We start from the raw sequence: 23,196 nt of genomic DNA, 5'->3' as shown, positions 1-23,196 counted from the left end.
ATTTTCATCTTGGGCATTTAGACTGTTTTTAGATTTGGGAGCCAACCAGTAATCTTGCTATAAATCAGATTTTTCAGTGCACACGCTTCAGGGGGATGATGGGACAGTAGCAATTCACACTTCTGTGTAATTTGACTTAGTGCCTGCTAACATCCTACGAAAAAATTATCTTATTGAGAATAAAATGGTGGAAGAAAGGACATAGGGATTTGTGTTAAGGATAGACCTGGAGGGGTAGTGTCTGGAACTTGGGAAAGAGGGGTCAAGAAGGTTGGAGAGAACCAAGAAAGGAATGTGAGGCTGCTGAAGACAAACTCAAGAGTGCCCTCTTGGTAGCCCAGATAGGCCGTGAATTCATTTCTTATACCAGAGATATTGACAGAGCTCCATTCATTTCCCATCCCACAAACCCCCCACAGGGGCGGCTGACTTGTATTGCTATTTGACTCCTAAGACAGATTTGCTACTCCTCCTTCACCCCACCCCAGTCTAGAGGCCCTCAAATAGCAAGGAGAAGACTGGTCATTTTCTATATTTCTGGCACATCCTGACCCTAAGGTCTGGGTGAGATACTCTCATGTTTGACTGCAGCCCTCACCTCTTCCCGAATCACATTGTGTTTATCTGTTCAGTCGCCTCAGTCCTCCAGGATATTGTGCCCTCTTGTTTGCCAGCATATATCCAAGATCCAGCACAGATCTTGGAACATAGTCAGGGCTAATCATGTTTCTGTTGTTGTTTTTCTTTTAATGAATGAATGAATGAATAAATGGGACACGAGCCATATTTTTAGAAAAACTAGTTAGTTTACATAGCAAGAAATAAACCTTCACATGTGTAATCCCAGCACTTTGGGAGGCCAAGGCGGGAGGATCACCTGAGGTCTAGAGTCCAAGACAAGCCTGGCCAACATGGTGAAACCCCGTCTCTACTAAAAACACCAAAATTAGCTGGGTGTGGTGGTAGGCACCTGTAATCCCAGCTACTTGGGAAGTTGAGGTGGGAGAATCGCTTGAACCAGGGATGCAGAGGTTGCAGTGAGCCGAGAACGCACCACTGCACTCCAGCCTGGGTGACAGAGTGAGACTCCATCTCAAAAAAAAAAAAAGAAAGAAAGAAAGAAAGAAAAAAATCTTTCTCCCCGACCCTGAGGACCAGCTAGCTGCCTTACCTCAGTTGAGATGCCTCCCTTTTTTCAATATTCACCAATGTTTAGCTGCTAATATTGAGCTTCTTTTAAGAGGTAGGCAGGGATCTGGGGGGGTACACTTAGGGTGATGTAGGGAAGAGGAAGGGTGGGAATGAAGAGGTAGGGATGGGGGAAGAACGCTGGTCTCCGGAAACACTTCAGAAACATATTTGGGCTGTTTTTCCTGTCTTGTAACTGGTACTTTTTATTTAAACGGTTTAAAGCTTTTTCAAATTTAGGGATAAGATAAGCAGAGCATTTAGGAAAAACAGTTGTCCCAGCTCTGACAAAGAGTTCTCTCTCCCCTCAACCAGAGGCTGTCCTTGCTGCAGCTGGAAAGGACTCTGTTAAATCAGACTGAAAAATGTTCCTTCTAAACAGCTCCTTTCTTTTAAACATAAAATATATTTCATTTTGCCCTTATTATTTTGAATCCAAGGTTACGTCTGCTTTGTAGCAGAAAACATAAAAAAAAAACAACCATAATCCAAAGTTCTGAGCAAGGCCATCGTTTCTCTGATGTATCTAGGTCACTGGTAAATGGAAATATCAAAAGAAGGCCCTGGGAAATACAGGGGAAAGACAGGAAGCAGCCAGCGACTCACTGTGTTTTGAACCACGTTGGTGATGGCAGACAGCATACCCCGAGAGGCCGATGAAGGGGAGGTGGGTGGGCTTTCTGCAGGGCCCTGATCTGTGGCTGCATCTGTTACTAAAGAGAAGAAAGAAATCCTTTAAGAGTTCATGTTGCTGATCTGAACTTGGAAACCCTCTGATTATGCACATGGTGTAATAAAGTCCAGGAACACCCAGAGGAGATGTATCACTCACTTGCAGGGACTCCGTTTTCAGTGTCTGGTTGGGCCCCTTCAGAAGATCCAGAATTTACACCATGAATCCGTAGAGTGGCCCCTGCTTTTTCCTTGACTGCCGTCAATCCATGACCTGTTGGACATAAAAATATGGTTCATGGATACGTTAGAAATCCACGGTCTGCAAGTCTGCCACCTAATCTTACAAAGCTGTTTTAAGTTGCAGAAATACATAGTGTTTTGTTTGTTTGTTTGTTTTAAGACAGAGGCTCGCTCTGTCACCCAGACTGGAGTGCAGTGGTGCAATCTCAGCTCACTGCAAGCTCCGCCTCCTGGGTTCAAGTGGTTCTCCCGTCTCAGCCTCCCGAGTAGCTGGGATTACAGATGCACGCCACCACGCCCGGCTAATTTTTGTGCCTTTAGTGAAGACCGGGTTTCACTAAATATTGGCCAGGCTTGTCTTAAACTCCTGACTTCGGGAGATCGACCCACCTCGGCCTCCCAAAGTGCTGGGATTACAGGCGTGAGCCATCGCACCTGGTCTGTAAAAGTACATCCTGATTGAAAGAAAGAAGAATCCCTGCTCCCTGAGATGTGGGTTCCAATAGGAGCTCAGTTTCACCCCTGCCTTGTTGAATGACCTTGGAGAAGTTACCCAGCCTCTCTGTGACTCAGTTTCCTCATTGAGTTATTGTGACGTGCAAATGAGATACACGTAGGTAAAGTGCTCCCAGATGCTTCACTGTTTGCTTTTGCTTCTCACACCACCCAATCATCAACCTGGAATTCTAAGCTCAACACACTGTCTTTGTATAGTGTACCTGTCTCATCCTCTTTGCTCTTTTGTAAGTTCCTTATGGAAGATACTCTTCATTCATTTTTTTGATTCCTTGCAGGCTTAGCACGTGGAAGATGATCAATTAATATTGGTTGGATTGAAATCAGCTGAGCCTCAGAGTGTTTCTTTAAAGCATTAGGCTTTCCTTTAGGCATGGAGACTGAAGGTTCTGGAGCCGACATCCCAAAATCAAAAGGCAAGTCAGTGGAGAAACCAGGAAGGCCACCCAACAGCCCTGACGGCTGTCTTAAACAATAATGCCCTGACAGTTGTCTTAAACAATAATGATATAGATCAGCTTTAACAGTAGTCAGGCAGGCGAAGGGCACAGGTTTTACTCCATCTGAGCAAGGACAATACCCACATTCCCTAGAGCCTGGCACAATGGTTATTCAATAACTATTTGGTAAATACAGAGCTGACCTTCCTACCCATGTGGAAAAACCCCAACCTTCGACCTGACAGGGACATGGTCTTGTCTACATTTTATTCTAGAGAGATTTTCCTCCCTTTGAGGCCTTCACGATGAGTTATAGCTTTTCTGAATCGTCAAACCACTGGAGGAATGAATAGCCTACAGATGGTCCGAAGTGGCTGTCTGACTTCTTGAAGGAGAAACAGCACAGGCTGCCATCATCCTGAGCACTCACAGAGAAAATGAAAGATTTCTCTCGGGACCTGGGTAACCTCTGGTTGCTAAAACACAAGGCAGTAACATGAGGAAAAACTTCCCAAGTCCCAACAGAATGTAAGAGCTAACTAGAACCACCTAGTCTTAGAAGGCACTGTTAAAATAACCAGTTGTCCATTTCCTGAATAAGAAAGGGGAAGACATGGATGACTCCCAAACCTAAAGAGTAGCATTTTAGCAGTTGTAACCTTATTTATCCTAGTGATCTTAACATAAACAAGGCACTGATATTTGACAAATATAGAAGGGATTATGTCCAATGGAAATACACTACCTAGAAAACCCTGAAAGTTAAACATTATTTACAACTGTAATTACATATAGAAATATGTGTTTCTATTCATGTGCAGATTAGACACAGTTCAAATTAATTGCTGAGTTACTTGAAAAAATAAAGGTGTACTGTGACTGATAATGCTTGAATTAATTGTCTCTAGCTTCCAATGAATTTCAAGCATTGTTTCTTTTTTTTTGTAAAGCTGAACTTTATATTTCTAGTAGAAATATATCTAGTAGAAACTTATTGAAGTTTCAATAACATATTTAAGTTAGAGGATAGAATATCTAACTCTTTTACATACTGCATCCAACTTCCCTGCCATTAAAAATACATATAATATGCATTTTCCAAAAGGAAATAATGTGTCTCCAAATCTCAACCTATGATTTTCATCTAGATTTCTGAGAGCCAAAATCAAGGAAAAAAATGAGGTCAAGGAGGCTGGGAGGCACCATCTTCTCCATCTTCTTTGCTTAAGCCATGCAAGAAAGATGATCACACACCCTTTCGTGAGACCGTTTCAGGAGATAATGAATCTCATATTCAGTATCTCTACTTTCACCTTCTCCATCCCTTGCAGGTTAGGATAATGTCTGGTTCTTTTTGCAGGAAGAACGGCTTCTCCCCATCTCAGAACATAAATGATTACAGATATGTATACATGAGCTGCCTCTAGAAAAATCACTTTGTTTCCGGAAGGAAATACGATTTTATGTGCATATAAATGGGATCTATCTGTTTAACAATGAAAATAGGCTGCTATTCCAACTACATTTTCTTATTAACAATTCTTTTTCTGAATGTTTTGTTAGGGAAAGTACCTTTTTACTGCATTCTACTAGAAATATAAAGTTCAGCTTTACAAAAAAAAGAAACACAAAATAAATGTAAAGTTCAGCTTTATATTTATGTATGAGCTATAATTTTTCATAGCTAAGGTTTAGACACTGTGCCACGCCTTACTCTAGAGAGTAACCTCTAAAACTTTACTTAGTGTGACATCTAGTGTCCAGAACAAGAAAACAGTGATATGAAGCCCCTGTTGCCTTTTGATTGGGAGTCATCTCCAGAGGTACTGACTGGGACCTACCAATAAGAGAAAAACAATAAATATGAATAATACCATAGGGTACAGTATACACGGATTAATTTCTTCATGTGTCATCCCAAACCCCAAGCATCCTCAAAATCTGAAACCCCTCTAAATTCCATGATTCTAAAGATGGAATATCCTCTACTCTTTGGCTCACTGCAAGGTGAGTGCTGCAAAGAAGATGAGAACGTCGTACAAATGCTGTGATAATGTATCATTTTAAAATAAATGCCGAATGATTGGCTGGTATTTAATTTACTACCTCTACTAGAATGGAAAACACCTTAAACTTAGGAGTCAGGAGCCTTGTGGAGGATTTCTGCTCCTGTCATGTATTAGCTGTGTAATACTGGTGAGCTGCTTAACCTCACTGAATGTCTGTTGCTATGCATTCTCTGACAGAAGGATTACCTCTCAGAGTTTTGCGAGATTATTGAGAAGAAACATGTGAAGCCTCTGCTAAGGCCAACATTTATTGAGCACTTACTATGTCCTAACACTGTATTAAATACTTTTAGTACAGTACATTATCTCATTTAATCTTCTCAACGACCTTATGAGGTCCCTTAGGATATTAGTATACTCATTTCACAACTGAGAAAACTGAGACCTGGTGAGGTGAAATCACTTTCCCAAGGTCCTAAAGCCAATCAGTGACAAAGGCGGGATTCCAACTCAGTCCTTCTGACTCTAGAACCCACATGTGTAATCACTATGTTACGTCAAGAAAGTTTTATTGCCATTTATAGTTGAATAAATGTCATTTTAATCCCATTTCTATAACTCCTTGGAAATCAGATCCTTAGTTTGGAGCTTCCTACTTTTTAAAACATTGTTTTATTCTAAAATGCACTTGACTTACCTTACCATGACCAAAGAACAAGGTGAAGGTCACCTCCGCAGTGAAACCTGACTCTAACCCTCTCCCTGTCAACTGTGTCGAGTGATGCCATAGCTTAGTGTTTTTAGGATCAGCCCTGTGCTGTGCAGGCTGCATTCTCAAGACACTGTGTAGGGCTATCTTATAGATCCACTTTGATTTTTTTCTTCCCCAAAAGCACTGTGATCTTATGAAGACCTCTTCTTGTGAATTCCACCAAGATCAAAAAGCCATCAAAGGGAAGTCTCTCCTCTTTCTGGATAGATGAAATAATTTGCTGGTTATCTGAAATAATCAAGATGAAATAATTTGCAAAAAGAATATGCTGGGCAGGCAAGGTGGCTCGCGCCTGTAATCCCAGCACTTTGGGAGGCCGAGGCAGGCGGATCACCTGAGATCAGGAGTTCGAGCCATCCTGGCCACCATGGTGAAACTCCATCTCTACTAAAAATACAAAAATTAGCCGGGTGTGGTGGTGGGCGCCTGTAATCCCAGCTACTTGGGAGACTGAGGCGGGAGAATCGCTTGAACCCAGGAGGCAGAGGTGCAGTGAGCTGAGTTTGTACCATTGCGCTCCAGCCTGGGTGACAGAGCCAGACTCCGACTCCAGCTCAAAAAAAAAAAAAAAAAAAAAAAAGAATATGCTGGGAAGTTCTGTCTGACCAAGTGGTAACTCAGGGAAGCAGCAGCAGTTCTCTGCAGCACCTCGGATGACTGGGTAGCTCAATGGGTACTTCCTATTGGTCCCATATGCTAAAGGATCACAAGGGCACACGCTAACTCATTAGGAAGGTTCCTCCCTTTTAGCTTGTTTTATTTTTTAATACAATATTTCCTTCTTTTTCTTTTTTTAACTTTCCTTTTATTCTTCTTTTTCAAAAAATGAATATATTAAAAAGAAACTTAAAAAAATCCCATAATATCACATCTCTGATATATCTGGTTGAATTTTACTCCAATTTTTTTTGCGGTAAAATGCACATGACATACATTTTACCATCTCAACTTTTCCGACCTGAATAGTTCAGAGGTACCAAATACATTCACAATATTGTGCAACCATCACCACTATCCATCTCCAGAACTCACTCTCTTGTATAAAACTGAAACTCTATACCCATTAAACAATAACTCCCCACACCCCTCTTTTACCAGCCCCTGGAAACCATCATTCTACATTCCACTAGTCAGAACGTTCTCAAATCTCTATGATTTTGACTATTTCTAACTGCCTCACAGAAGTGGAATCACACAGTACTTATCTTTTTGTGACTGGCTCATTTCACTTAGCATAATGTCCTCAAGGTTCATCCATGTTGTAACATATGTCAGAATTTCCTTCGTTTTAAAAGCTGAATAATATTCCCTTGTATGTAGAGACCACATTTGGCTTTTCCATTCATCTGTTCACAGACACTTGGGTTGCTTCTGTGCTTTAGCTATTGTGAATAACGCTGCTATGATCGTGGGTATACAAATACCTCCTTGGGACCCTGCCTTTAATTCTTTTGGAAATATAATCAAAAGTGGAATTGGTGGATCATATGGTAATTCTGTTTTTCGTTTTTTGAGGAACTGTCATACTGTCTTCCACAGCAGCTGTACCATTTTATAACCCCAGCAAGAGCACACAAGGGTTCCAATTTCTCCACATCCTCACCAACACTTATTTTCTGTTTTTTTAAAAAATAATAGTCATTCTTATACTGAAATATTAGTGGTAAAAAATTTTTCAAAAAGTCATTCTAATGGGCGTGAGGTAGTATCTCATCGTAGTTCTGATTAGCATTTCCCTAACGATTAGTGGTGTTGAGCATGTTTTCATGTGCAGATTTAAAAAATAAAAATGTTCATAATATTAGCAAGTCCAAAGAGTATGGAAACATAGATAACAGAAGGTGGACCAGCCTCTTTCTGCTTAGATTCCAGTAACTAATAAGCAATAGAGTGTATGAGCTTATAAGGGCCTGTGGAAATAATTAAGGCCTGCAAAAGCTGTTGGCTTTAAAAGAAAAAAATAAAATTACAAATTAGATAGTAATTAATATTTACTTAAATGTATTCAAAATGTAATATTGGATCAGTTGGTCAATATCATTCAAATAAATTCAACTCCTACATAGTTGAGATATATATATGTGTGTGTGTGTGTGTGTGTAGTAAATTTAATGAGAAATGTGGGTACATTCTAATGCATTTGCTCTGATACAGGAGTGACTTCTAAAAGAAGCAATGCTTGGAGCTTTTGAAAGACTTAAGGTAGCCCTTTCTCTCCCCTCAACCCCTTCCTTCTAAAGATAATAATTCTAATTATTTCTTGTGATTCTTTTCAAGAATGTAAAAGCAAATTTGCCTACATATAAGTCTTCTGGACCTGGCTTTTCCATTTGGCAGTTCACAGTTGAAGTCTCAGCACATAGAGATAGTGCTGGGTGCTGTGTGCTGTCTGGAATCACAGTGTTCATTCTCCTTGATTCTGGGAGTGTTGTCTGTTGACAGTGCTCAACTAAGTAAATGCCGCCCTTTGAATTGCCTTTGACCAAAGGGAGTTGGTTCCACCAAGACTATACTACAGTGACTGGTCAATGAGGGAGCTGTTGATATAAAGGCCCAGCCCGGCGGATTAAGGGAAGACATCTCCTAAGACTCATCCCAAACCCCAAGCTCCCTATGGGATAGGCTAAGACCTCTGCTGTAACGACACTGCAGTTCAACTTCTCCCTTGGCTCAGTTTTGCTTCCCAATCCTTTGCTGTCTTGCAAAGCTTGTTCCAGAAAGCCCTTCACAGTAAAACTCCAGCACACAATTTCTGCCTCATCCCTCTGCTGGGCATCCAACCTAGAACACTGATCTACCTTGGTCTTTTTAATGACTGCATAGTATCCCGCTGAATGGAGGTAGATATATCTGTATCTGTCTATGTATACATATATATACACTGACTGTGTTTCAGACTCTTTTATCAATGAATTCAAGATATTATAAAAAGTTGTGAAGAGTAATTGTTCAGAAAAGCACAAGTTGATATTACCATGCTCAACCAAAGCGAACTATAGTGCAGCAAAAAGGGAGCCAATCAACCTTCCTTTGTAATAGTCTTTCCTTTCCATATGATGGTTGATGTCCACTTTGTAATCAGATGCTTACTTCCCTTTAGGCTCAAAATAGAAAAGAAGTGTTACTGAACTGATGATATTTGCCCAGAAGTCCAACAGAAACTCATTAACCCCTGTGTTTTATTCATAGAATCTAAAGGATGGTGGATAAACTCTAAGCATTAATCCTATTCTCTTTGTCTCAATTATCTTTGAGAAATTTCATATCATCAGCAATGTTACCTTCAAAAGTGAATTCATGCCCTATTGACAGTGATTTACACAGTGACGATTTCTCATTCTAGTACCATTTTGACAAGTTTGCCATTCTCTGTAATAAACACTGTCATTTCTGACAGGGCTGGTAGAAGAGTTTCATTAAAATGTGCAGAAGGAAAAAACTATGTACCTTGGGAGAGGATGAGGAAGGGGAACAAAAGTAAATATACAGATCAGGTACATTCCGTACACACCAACCCCCAACCTCAGGTACTCTCGCATAAGATGCTTAAACTCATAAAACTGTCAAAACTAGAATTTCAAATAAACATTTAAGCCTTTGGTGGTATCTAGAAATAAATGACTCATCCTACTATAGAGCTCTTCCTTTTGTATACTTACATATGTTTTAGCATTGCTGACTTTCATTTTGACTAATGGTCTATTACTCTTAGCCTAGTAATACATTTTAGGAACAAGTCAGGTCTATAAGATGCTGTGGGATTTGGAACTACTATCAAAACCCTCTTTTCTTTTTTCCTTTTTTTTGGAGACAGAGTCTTGCTCTGTCGCCCAGGCTGGAGTGCAGTGGTGCAATATTGGCTCACCGCAACCTCCGTCTCCCAGGATCAAGTGATTCTTCTGTTGCAGCCTCCAAGTAGCTGGTACTACAGGGGCGTGTCACCACACCCAGCTAATTTTTGTATTTTTTTAGTAGAGACGGGGTTTTGCCACGTTGGCCAGGCTGGTCTTGAACTCTTGACCTCAAGTGATTCACCTGCCTCAGCTTCCAAAAAAACCCTCTTTTCTAAAATGTTTTCCACTCTTATTTCTGCCTGGAAATGATAACCATGCTTATTTCATTTTACGAACTTGTCCAAAGGCATGGGTGACAGGTGACCAAATCTTCTAAGAATGTGATAACAGTGTAGCTGTAGTTGAGCCTAATACAAGAGTTAAGGCCTCTCCAAAAATAATTATATGCTGAAAAACGTTTGACTTTGTATATGCATTGGGAAGGTCACTTTTTCTCATTTCCCTTAACCTCAGAGTCAAAGAAATGAGGCAAAAGATAAAATATAAAAATAAAGAGTACAAATAATTTCAATTAATTTTTTGTATTTTTTCACTTAGCACAGTGGGCACAAATATCTTTCTCCTTCTATGCATAGACACAGAATATGGTATCATCATATTATGGAAGTTGGACGAGACCTTAGAATTTCTCAAGTTTTTCCACGCACACTTTTCCATACAAAGAACCTGAGTCTTAGGTTAAGGGCATGGTGTAGCTAGTTAGTAACAGTGCCTTGTGATCACAAGTTAGTAGCACCCAGGACCGGGTCCCAGGTCTTATGACTCGTGGTACAGTGCTCATTCCAAGAGAGTACCATTTTTCAATTGTTTCTATTCTCCTATTACTCTCCTACCAACTCTCAACAGTTCTAACTATTCTAACTGCAGTTTTTCAACAACTGTAAGAAGTAATGGTTTCCATTTCTAGTGCTCAATTAACAGCTCTGTGTTTTGTGAAGGACTATATGTTTTGCACCGCTGTCTGCAGCTGGAATTACCCTGGGGGTATACACAAGGTTTCTGAGTGGAAATCAATTGCAATTGAGCATGTGGTTATTTCTTTACTTTCCACAGGCAATTTATAAATCTTCAAAGCTTGTCTACTACTCTGAGTGATCTGTTTTCCAATAAGTTTCTTGCCTGTTGATAATAAACTGCAAATGCTGTAAAGCAGTGGGGTTGACATTATGCCTGTCCATAGAGGAAGGTGTGCCTCGCTTGCCTCTCTCAATCGCAAGATAGTGGCTCAACATAGACCACAGATCAGGAAGGCACCCATAACCTTAAATTCTCTGTTCACAGAGATCTTTGAACTCCATTCCAACCTGTTTCAGGCTCTGAGCCTGGCACCATGTATGGGCTGCTTATGATCCCTGTTACCTTTCAGGAGTCAAACTCCCAACCACCAGTGCTTGTTTCCAGCCTGGGAACCCATGACTTCAGCCTCCTGTTAGGCTACATGTTTCAGCTCTGTACACGTCTACAAAGACACTTATCCAGTTTTGAAATATATATTGCTCTTATTTTAGCTACTATTGCTACATAAAGTCATAGCATGTCCTGATCAGAAATCTCCAAAATATGCAGTCAGAGCAATTTAGGCAGGGTTTTCAGTCATATTTCTATTGCACTCATTTTGGGGGGGAGGTGGGTAGTGATGATCAGTGGTGATAGACAATTTTAGTACCTGCTTTTCTAAAGATAGCTCTAAAATTTCTCCAAAGGGACTTTTAGAATGAGCATCAATATTTCAAAATTTTAATGACCTTCCTCATGTACCCTTTGCCATTTCGTATGCAAACAAGAGAAAAATGCCAAGATTCGCTAGCTTTTCAAAATTCCAGCACATAGCCAGAGCCATAAAAAATACTAAGGTTCTGGAATTGGTGGTATAACTGATAAAGATCTCAAACAGAGATGAGAAGAAAATTAAGGTAGGCGGGATGCACCAAATGACAAACTTTTGGTCATCGATGGGCCACATCTACGACAGTGGTCTCATAAGATTATAACTGTATTTTTCCTGTGCCTTTTCTATGTTTAGATGTGTGAAATACACAAATACTTATTAATTATTGTATTACAATTGCCTACAATATTCAGTACAGTAATAAGCTGTCCTGTGTTTGCAGCCTCGGAGCAATAGGCTCTACCACATAGCCTAGCTGTGTAGGTTTGTGTATACTCCGTGAGGTTTGCACAATGATTAAATCATCTAACGACCCATTTCTCAGAAGGCATTCCCATTGTTAAGTGAAGCATGACCATATTGAGAGATGGCCCCAAGGGTCTTGTCCCCAGATGTATACACCCTATGTGATCCCTTCCCTTTGGAGTGTGAGCCGGAGTGTAAACAGGATGGGATTTCACTCCTGTGATTAGGTTACTCCATCTGGCAAAGATGAGGAGAATTTTCAGATGTAATTAAGGTCCTTGATCAGCTGAATTTCAGTGACTCACAAGAGAGATCATCCTCAACGCGCCTGCACTAATCAGGAACGTCTTTAAAACAAAGGGGCCCTTCCTGAAGGTGGCGATTTGAAGCGTGAGAGAGATTTTCCTGCTGGCTTTGAAGGAGGACCTGAGGGCAGCCCCTAAGAGCTGAAAGTGACCCCTGGTCAATAACCAGCAGGAAACAGGGACCTCAGTCCTACAACTTCAAAAACTGAATTCTGCCAACAACGTGAATGACCCGAAAAGATGGCATCTTCAAAGCAGAGGTGCCAGTTGAGCAGTTGGCAGAGCCACTGGCCTCATCCTCGACTCCAGGCCCCCTTCTAGCGGCACCACCCTATCCTCCAGAGACTTCACAGTTATGGGTGCCTTCCTGATCTGTGGTCTAGGTTGAGCCACTCTCTTGGGATTGAGAGAGGCAAGCAAGGCACAACTTCCATTATATACAAGTATAGTGTCAACCCCGGGGCCATGCTGCCTCAGGCAAACGTGAGCCTTAGATGAGAATACAGCTGGCTGCCACCCTGATTTCAGCCTCGTGAGACGCCGAGCAGCTGTCCCCTACCTGAACTCTTGGCCCACAGAAACTGTAAAATAACGAATGCATGTTGTTTTCAGCCTCTAACTTTGTGGTAATTCCTCACACAGCGACAGAAACTAATACAAGAGGGTATACTGAACTTCCTTCTGATATTGCATGAGGAATGTGCAAATGTCATACATTCTCAGAGAAACCACGTGTTTACTCACCCTAGAGGAGAAGTGGCAAGTTTTTCCATCCATGGACTGACAGCTCGCCCATTGAATTTACTATCCAGCATCTTCTTAGGTGTCCTACTATAATCTGATCTTTGCATATGTGCAGTTTTGGTTCCAGTGGACTGTGCGCCAAGGTTTCTAGGTTTTGTTACTTCGTTCAAATATTACCAGTAGATGGTTCTGACATTACTACTTTAAAAGCGGGATATGATTTCTCATGGCACAGGGATCACGTGCCATGAAAAATATGACTGGCACAATGATCATGATGGCCTACAGGAAATTACCTCTCTAGGCTCTTCTGGATCAATTACTACTCAGAGTCAGATGAGAACCACTAGAATTTATAAATTGTCATGAGGATAACAAGATGCAGTATTGATCATCTGCATGGTGGCTCAGATACAGAGAAACTTTAAGAGCAACCCCAAACATAGCACAGGCTGCAGATTAAGACAATGACGTCAGATCAAGTCAAAAGGGACCTGCCATAGAAAATCACATCTCGCTTTTTTTTTTTTTGAGACAGACTCTCGTTCTGTTGCCCAGGCTGGAGTGCAGGGGTGCAATCTCTGCTCACTGCAACCTCCACCTCCTGGGTTCAAGCAATTCTCCTGCCTCAGCTTCCCATGCAGCTGGGACTACAAGGCGCCCACCACCACGCCCAGGTAACTTTTGTATTTTTAGTAGAGACAGGTTTTCACCAAGTTGGCCAGGCTGGTCTCGAACTCCTGACCTCAAGTGATCCATTCACCTGGGCCTCCCAAAGTAGGATTACAGGCGTGAGACACCGGGCCTGGCCACACTCCACTTTTTAAGCAGTAAAGTCAGCACTATCTACTGGTTACATGTGACCCAGGTAACAAAACCCAGAGGCCTTGGCGCATAGCCCACTGGAACCAAAGCTGCATGTGTGCAAAGGTCAGATTACAGCAAGACACCGAAGAAGGTGCTGGATAGTAAATTCAATGGGTGAGCTGTCAGTCCATGGACAGGAAATCCTGGGAGGGTCCAACAAAGCCCAAAGTCAAATGAGGTGCAGACACTGAATGAGAAACAACAGTAAATGGTCTGACCAATGAGGGCTAGAGCAGTTACAGGGAGCTGCACCTTTAAGTGTGCACAAAGAGCACCTGTAGCTGCTACCACAGGGCAGATGATTTCTGTATTTACTGTGGCAGGAACTTATATTTAAAAGTTTAATGAAAGAATAAATCCTCCATCTATTATAACCCTCGAAGCACCAAATTCATTATAAACCAGAGTGGTTTGGATGCTGTTAAAACTGGAAACATCCAGGACACATAACTATTTTATGATATAAACCACGAGAAGAGCTGTCTAATTTTAGTGACCATATCGTTTACTTTTTCATGACTTATTCCAATTAAAACAATTTTTTAGAACCCCCTTTTTAGCTTTTGGCTTAGAAAGCATGCCACTTCTGACTAAGTGCCACCAGCGGCAAGATCCTTTTGATAGCCACTAAAAGTTCAAACGTTTTTCCAAGGACAGAGGATGCCTGCAGGTGCTTGTCCTCACCCTTGTGAAGAGACACTGTCCTGTTCAGAAAACAAAACAGGTGCCTCTACTTGAATTTAGTTAATTTTGTCATCTGCATATGTGGTACTCAAGGCATATCCGTCCCCTTCAATAAGCAATAGAGAAAATCCGCTCTCCAGGCTCTTACCAGAGAGATCAACATTTATTTGGCCACTGCTACTTCTTCCCAGAGCCTTCCTGAGCAAACTGATATTTGACAGAGATGGAATTAGAGGAATGCAATCTATCCGTTCTTTTCAGGCAGCCTAAGCTCTATAACGTTAGATATCTGGCCCTTAACACTGTGGTTATGGTCCACTGAGGTGGGGCAAAAGGCTTTAAGACCTTCTGGTTTTAGGAGTAACAGTGAAGTGGACCAATTCACGGCCCATCACAAGATCCTCATGGCCATGGACTGCACCTTAGAATACCTGAAGTGCATGATGTGAAAACTGTTACCTGTGGCTTCCCCTGTCTTCTCCTTACCTTCCACCTTCAAGATGAAATGCCTTTGCTAAATTATCTTAGACATATTGATGTTATACCTTCAGTTTTCATGAAGACAGAATATAAGAAATAGTAACATGAAGAATATCCTGAAAAATTTGCACTCAGGAAGACACTACGCTGTCCATCATATTTTCTCTTTGTATAAGAACAAACACAGGAAATGTATTTAAAAACGTTAAACCAGAAAAATAGATTTATTTAAATTAAAATTTTGTTTTCAAAGAAAAATAAATAATGTACTGGCAGCCAAGCAGCTCAGAGTTGAGGTCAATACTCAATTACAAAAACTCTATTAGCCGTGGAATATATAAAATATATATCCTCCCTACCAGCACGTTGTTTTCTACTTATATTTTAATATCCTGCTAATGAAATACCTTTTATCAAGATATCTCAAATCTTTTTTGGGAGTAGATGAGTTGTGCATTACAAAAAATTCAAGTGGAATGATAAACACAAAGCTTTAAGAATATATTATACTTTAAAAGACCGTATAATATAGTGGCTAAAAGCCATACTACTTGGTTTTTAAATTGCAACCCAGACATTCCTGACTTTGGTCAAGGTCTTAGTCTCTCTCTGATTAGCTTTCTTATCTGTAAAGTGCAGCAAACGACAGTTCCTCCATACAGGGTTATTCTGAGGAATAAATGTATTGGAGGAATAAATGAAGCACTTAGAATAGTAAGCACTAAACATGGTTTGCTCATGGACTAATGTTAAACTTTATTAGTATACGGTACGATCAAAACGTCCTATCCTATTAGGCTTCGGGACTTTGTCTATTCCAATGCAACATACAATGCTTACCTACGGTGGCAGATGCAGATGACAGCAGAGATTTGCCCCAGGATCCCCAGCCTGCCCATCCTCCTCCACTTGGAGGGGAATCCACAGCCTGGAGAAAAACAGATTAGCCGCAGGTCAGCAATTCAGTATATCCCTGAATGGAAAAACACCTATTGGTTTGAAACAAAGAGGAGGTTTGGAAAAGAATCACCAACAACCGTATCTCATTGGTGTATAGTTTATAAGGGTCATAAAAGAATATCCCGACCCACACTGCAATGTGTACTTTGGAACCAAATTGATTAGTGCTGATCTTGGCTTCTGAAGGCTTGGTTTGAAGTGAGAAGGGACTTTGATGTTAACTGAGCCTCGATTCTCTCGTATTATCCAGAAGACAAGGAAAAGGCTATATGGGAAAAAGATACACATGAGGGCACAAGAGTGATCTGAAAAAGTTCAAAATGACCTGGACCCTGTTAATTCTTACAGGGCTTTAAAAAATGTGCTCTTCAAGGTAGAGTTAACTTTTAAACCTCTGGTGCAGCAGGCAGGTGCTTTGGTGTGGATGACGGGCAAAGTGTCTAAAAAGCATCAACATGCTTGGAGACGGATGGGCAGCAGTGACAGGAAGGCTTGCAAGGTAGAAACCTTTGATTCAAGGTGCCCCGCTTCACTCACAGTGACTCCTATAACACAGGGATAAGACTGTCCCTGACCTCAGTGGATTCCAATTCGTTTGCCTAGGTTTTTGGAATTGGAACTGAGAGACTGTGGTTCAGTGTGAACTGTGTGCATGAACAGAAGTTGAAAACTCAGGTTACGTGGGTGACCATGTTATACCCACCACACAGACTAAGAATTAAGAGAAGGCAGAGTGAGCAGAATGGAGATTGGCTTAGAGTTGCTGTTTGGATTCCTGACAGCTTCTTAGTCCCTGGTTTCTGTCCCTCCGAAGGCCCTGCTGCTTTCTGATCTTTGGGTTCTATGAGATTCTCTCATATTCTTATTCATTCTTTTTTTGTTTTTTTAATTTTTTGTTCACTGATATACTTCCAGAGCCTAGAAGAGTGCTTGGAATATAATGAGTGCTTAATAAATATTTGTTAAATAAATGGCTGAAATGCATCCACTTTCTCAGTGAGGTGTGCATATTTCTGTTACTTGCAACCAATGAGTCCTGACTCAGGTAGTGGAACCACAGCTTTCTCTTTCTATTTGGGAACACACTCTAGAAAACAAGGCAAGAATAAATATTCTATGAGTTATCTATATGGAGAATCATAGCTCTTTTGTACTCAAAAGGAAAGAAGGAAGGAAAGAAGGAAGGAAGGAAAGGAGGGAGAGAGGGAGGGAGGGAGGGAGGAAGGGCAGAAAGAAAGTAAGGAGGCAGTGGAAAATTCCTACAGCGTTTGTAGATTCCATAACTTTTGACTCACAGCTGGTCCATTAGTCATCCCTAACTCCCGACTTCTTTGCTGGTTTTTGTTGTTTTGTTTCGTTTTGGTTTTTTGAGACGGAGTCTTGCTCTGTCACCAGGCTGGAGTGCAGTGGCGCGATCTCAGCTCACTGCAATTTCCGCCTCCTGGGTTCAAGCGATTTCCCGATTCCCCTGCGTCAGCCTCCCCAGTAGCTGGGACTACAGTCGCGCACCACCACGCCTGGCTGATTTTTTGTATTTTTAGTAGAGACAAGGTTTCACCATGTTGGCCAGGATGGTCTCGATCTCTTGACCTCATGATCCGCCCACCTTGGCCTCCCAAAGTGCTGGGATTATAGGCATGAGCCACCATGCCCAGCCTCCCTTTCTGTTTTCTACCCTTGCAGATAAGGATGGCCATATGAAACAGTTTTCAACTAATGAGATATATAAATGGTATAGTTTTTGCTTTCATGATACATTATAGTTACAGCAAGTGCCCACTCTTTCCCCTTCTCTTTTTTCCTGCCCTGAATGTGGACATGAAGCTTGAAATTGAAGCAGTCATTTTTCTGTCACAAGGGAAAGGCCAAGGAGTCACAGTCACTGGTCCTGGCTCCGCTGAGCTACTAAACCAACATAAGTAGCTGTCTATCTCCATTCTTTCTATTAAGTGAGAGCAAAAAAAAAAATCACTATTTTGTGAACTACTATATGTTGGATTTTAGTTACTTCAACTCAAAAGCATTCCTAACTGATTCAAACATCACCCATCAGTGTAGAGTACTGGTTGAGACTAAGTTATGGAAGTTAAATTGCTTGGGTTTGACTCCAGGCTCTGCTGTTTTGGACAACAAATTACTCAAGTTATTTTAAGCCTTCATTTCCTCATTATAAAATGCAAAGAACAGTAGCATAAGTGCCATAAGTATAAGAACCAATAACTTCATTGGTGGTTGTGAAGATTAAAAGAAATACTTCATATAATGTTGTGAGCTTAGTGCCTGGCATATAAGAAGTACTCTTCTTAGTGCCTGGCATATAGAAATAATGATAAGAAGAAACTACACTTTTAAGACTAAGAAGCAAAAAGCTTTGAAAGCCAGCTGTCATTTTTTTCTCTCTGTCTGGAAACAATGAGAAGCTTGTTAACATGAATGGAAATATTCATGACTCATCACTGCCTCCTTTCATTTTTGGTGTCTACGTTGATTTACTTCACTTCAGCAATGGAATCCAGTGGCAATTTTACACCATTATGAAGACAGATGGAAGTCAGTGATTAATATCACTCTTTCACAGGACAAATCACTACCTATGATTAGGAAGAGTTAATACAATTAGAGGTGACAGCTTCTGACTCAAATTTATAATATTTATTATGCTCTGACAGCTGGTAATTGACTAGCAAATGGAAATAAATGTTAAATGAGTCTAGAACTTTTTGCTGTATAATAAGTGACTACTTCAATTGCTTTATTAATAAAGTCCTTTGACATTGAGCTGTGACTTCTTGATCAGCTATAAAGAATATTTGTTATCAAATGGCAAATACTTGAATGACTAAATACACATATTCAATATAAAAACATATGGACTAAATGTTAAGCATGAATTATAAATATATCTCATCATGAATATGGTCTCCACTTCAAATGGACTTAATGTCACACAATTAGGAGACGCTACAACAGGCAGCATGGAGCTGCTCAGATTGCTTATTACCGATTTTAAAACTTTTTTCTCACCCTCCCCCCATAACTTCCACCTCCTTCAATAGGCAACTTCACATCCTACTACACAGAGGAAAGAAAATCATCAGATGAGAACTCTCTCAACTTCCTGCCTGCTCCCCATAACTCTTATAACAGCAAATTAGATTTGGCTTGATCAAGAGGGATATTCGAAACTCAACTGGAGATCATTTAAACATCTAAACCTTTGTGTGGTCCTAAGAAAGAATGTAGGATTCTATCAAGTTCACAGTTCTTTTTTCTTTTTAGGAGACAGAGTCTCACTCTGTTGCCCAAGCTGGAGTGTGTAGTATGATAACAGCTCACTGCATCCTCCAACTCCTGGGCTCAAGTGATCTTCCTGTCTCAGCCTCCAAGTAACTGAGATTACAGGTGTGCACCACCACACTTAACTAATTTTTAAAAATGATTTTTTGTAGAGACAGGATCTCACTACGTTGCCCAGGCTGGTCTTGAACTCATGGCCTCAAGTGATCCTTCTCTCTTGGCCTCCCGAAGTGCTAGGATTACAGGTGACTGCACCTGGCCCAAGTTCAATGTTCTTTAAATAGGAAAGACATTTTCATATCTAGTATCCCATTTAAATGTCTTTATCATTAAATAGAAAAGGATTTATTTTAGGCTATCGAGTTTAAAGGTATTAGATAGAAAAAAATTAAATCCCAGAACTCCATCAAATTCAAAGGCCTTTAACATTTAGATGGAAAACATATGTACCTATCTTAGAGATGAAGGAGCAGCGTGGTTGTTCTATTTCCTTGAGCAGATCGAGAATCAGGTGCTGTGTATAACTTGCATCCAGGGATGTGGGCAATGAAACGTATGGGTTTATAACTCATAGGGTGATCTACGCTTTTTAATTTTTGTAACTCATGACATAACTACTCTAAAAAGGGGGTCAGTATGACAGCTGGGAGGATGAAAATTGCTCTGCAGCCTGAGACTGTGTCAAAATATCTGATTGAAAATGGCCTCAGTTATTTCCAGCCAATTTTCTTCCTTGGTAAGTATGCATCATTCAACTTTGGGAAGATTTAAAAATTAAATATAGAAAAGTTGAAAGCATTGAAGATATGCTATTCATATTTTTGTGCATATTTGGTCTTTTCTGTACTACTAATATTGAAGGAATCTGACCTATTAAAGTGACAGTTTTTGAAAATCAATCAAGAATGAATAATTGAATTATTAGACTTCTGATTTTAAGCTGAAATCATGCCAAGTTTCTGCACATTATTAAGAGGTCTTTAAGTAACTCTAGAAATGTATTTTAGTAGCTTTATAACAATTATTAAGTACTTAGCAAGGTTTTGTATAAGTAGATAACTCAGGTACTCACAAAGGAAGTAGAATATATTATAAATGCAGTTTAAAATATTTAAATGCGTTTAAGTTGGTAAAAAGGACCAAACCAAACATTAACCAAAAGTATCTTAAAAGTGACTGTTCGATTTTGCTAGACTTCTAAACAGTGAGATTTGTGAGATTCACGTGAAGCCTAAGGATTGGGTTTTTGAGTTTGTCATCTTCATAGATGGAACACTAATTGTTTAAACCCAATTAAACGTTTGAGTAGTTCTTCTTATGCACAAAATATACACTGGCCTACACCAAAACCCCATCTAAACACAAATCTAAGTACACTACCCTGCGATTCACAATTACCTCCTCCCTTTCATTATTATGGAAATGCACCTTCCTCTTAGGTACCATAGCACCTCCACCTAAATGTCTCCTGGCCTGGGTAGGTTGGTTTTACTCTCTCCTGGCTTTTCTGGTTTTTCAGCCTTTTTCTATACAAGCGGCTTCTCTGTACAGGCTACATTTCTTTTTTTTTTTTGAGATGGAGTCTTGCTTTGTCTCCCAGGCTGGAGTGCAGTGGCGTGATCTTGTTTCACTGCAGCCTCCGCCTCCTGGGTTCAAGCGATTCTGCTGCCTCAGCCTCCTGAGTAGCTGGGATTACAGGTGCCCACCACCATGGACGGCTAATTTTTGTATTTTTAGTGGAGACGGGGTTTCACCTTGTTGGCCAGGCTGGTCTGGAACTCCTGACCTCAGGTGATCTGCCTATCTTGGCCCCCCAAAGTGCTGGGATGACAGGTGTGAGCCACTGTGCCTGGCCCAGGCTACATTTCTATACATGCTTTCTATATAGGTTACATTTAATCATGCACACGATTCCTCTATCTTGAAGCCAACAAATGAAAATCACAACATGAACAAAATGTTTCTTTCAAACTTATCTGGTGTCTGCTTCACATCTTTCTTCTTTGTCTCTTAAAAAAAGGTGCTTATAGTGGCCAGGCACTGTGGCTCATGCCTGTAATCCCAGCACTTTGGTAGGCCAAGGCGGGTGGATCACCTGAGGTTGGGAGTTCAAGACCAGCCTGGCCAACAAGGTGAAACCCCGTCTCTACTAAAAATACAAAAATTAGCCGGGTGTGGTGGTGCATGCTGTAATCCCAGCTACTCGGGAGGATGAGGCAGGAGAATCACTTGAACCCGGGAGGTGGAGGTTGTAGCGTGCCGAGATTGTGCCATTGCACTCCAGCCTGGGAGGCAGAGTGAGACTCTGTCTCAAAAAAAAAAAAGGTGCTTATCTCACCTCCCTTGTCTCTCCTCCCTCCACAGCAAGACTCCTGTGTCGCTACTTCAGGAAATCATTCTCATCAAGGTCAAGTGGCTTCCTGTTGTCAAAGCCGTGGACTCATTTTAGTCTTTTTATTATTCACTTGACCTCTCGGTAGCATCCAAACCTCATCCACTTTTCCATCTGCCTTAGCGTGTTCTATTCTGAGGGCCTATCTTCTGACTCTCACTTTTTTTCTTTTTCACCATCTTTTAGTATTATGATTTCAGTTATTTACATTAGAATGCTTCTACATGCATATTGTGACATTATGGGTGCTTCTTAGATTAACCTACAATCCAAGTGCTGTCAGCATGCCAATAAAATATGCAGAGTCCAGGGTGGTTAGCCAGCATTCTAATCAGGAAAGCCATACTTTGAGGCAGCTATTTATAGAGATTCTATTATCTGTATCTCTAGTAACATCTGATGCTTTGCCAATTACCACACTGAATTGCAAAAATGGGTTTTAATTGGTAAACATGGTGGACTATTTCTAGCATTCTCAGTATCTGAAAGGGGTTCTAGATGGTAAAAATAAAAGTATTCAAGGAACTGGCTTCGGTGGCTCACTCCTATAATCTCAGCACTTTGGGAGGCTAAAGCAGGAGGATCACTTGAGGCCAGGAGTTCAAGACCAGCCTGGGCAACATGGCAAGACCTGGTATCTACAGAAAAATTTAAAAATTTACCAGGCGTGATGGTGTGCATATGTAGTCCTATCTACTTGGTAGGTTGAGGGAAGAGGATCACTTGAATGCAAGAGTTCAAGACTGCAGTGAGCTATGATCTTGCTACTTCACGCCAGCCTGGGCAACAGAGAGAGAGAGAGACTCTATTTTTTTTTTAAAAAAGTGCGGGGCCAGGCTTTGTGGCTCATGTCTGTAATCCCAGCACCTTGGGAGGCCGTGGTGGGTAGATCATCTGAGGTCAGGAGTTCAAGACCAGCCTGGTTAACACAGTGAAACCCCATCTCTACTTAAAATACAAAAATTAGCTTGGCATGGTGGCAGATGCCAGTAGTCCCAGCTACTCTGGAGGCTGAGGCAGGAGAATCGCTTGAATCTGGGAGGCAGAGGTTGCAGTGAGACGAGATCACGCCCCTGCACTCCAGCCTGGGCGATAGAGGGAGATCCTATCTCAAATAAATAAATAAATGTAAATAAAAATTTTAAAAAGTATGCAAGATTTGTAAATAAGTATATTTTCTGTTCCTTCTAGTTTTATATGAATAGGGTGTTACAAAGGATTTTGCCCGGTGTAAATAGTCTTCCATCCATCTTTCAACTCTGGGGAATTCTGGTGACTTGATGCCAGCGATCAGGGAAGAAACCTTAGCTCTGAAATCCAGGCAGTTGCCTTGAGTAAACCTTTCATTCAAGATGGTGATCAAAGCACCTAAACAATGGGATATTCTCAAGCCTACATGAGAAAGAGTTCTCATACACCATTTTCAACTCGCTTGTTAATCACCATTTCATTTAAAAATGTCAGTGTGGTGCAATGTGATCTGAGACTTGATTTCACTTATAGAATATGGTAGTGCTGAGACTGTACTACAACTTCTTTGCTAGCTACCATAAGCTATTTAAAAAAACAAAACAAAACCCTAAGAGCTGTGCCGAACCAAATTGGCTTAGAGACAGAAACCTTCCAGGGCTGAGGGCTT

At 40.9% G+C, this 23,196-nt stretch overlaps 1 protein-coding gene across 2 annotated transcripts in view; it reads right to left on the bottom strand.

Moving 5' to 3' along the window:
- The window catches only part of FAM114A1 (family with sequence similarity 114 member A1), a 76,495-nt gene that overhangs the window by 37,670 nt on the left and 15,629 nt on the right, over positions 1–23,196 (bottom strand). For both annotated transcript variants that reach the window (XM_005554685.5, XM_045392250.3), the window contains 3 exons: positions 15,749–15,836; positions 2,021–2,134; positions 1,795–1,901 (listed from right to left, as the gene is read on the bottom strand). In XM_005554685.5, coding sequence (XP_005554742.3) covers positions 1,795–1,901; positions 2,021–2,134; positions 15,749–15,836 — 309 coding nt within the window. The remainder of the gene's footprint in view (positions 1–1,794; positions 1,902–2,020; positions 2,135–15,748; positions 15,837–23,196) is intronic.

The sequence above is a fragment of the Macaca fascicularis genome, chromosome 5, assembly GCF_037993035.2.
Source record: "Macaca fascicularis isolate 582-1 chromosome 5, T2T-MFA8v1.1".
NCBI classification, from domain to species: domain Eukaryota; kingdom Metazoa; phylum Chordata; class Mammalia; order Primates; family Cercopithecidae; genus Macaca; species Macaca fascicularis.
This window is presented reverse-complemented; position numbering and strand designations above follow the sequence as displayed.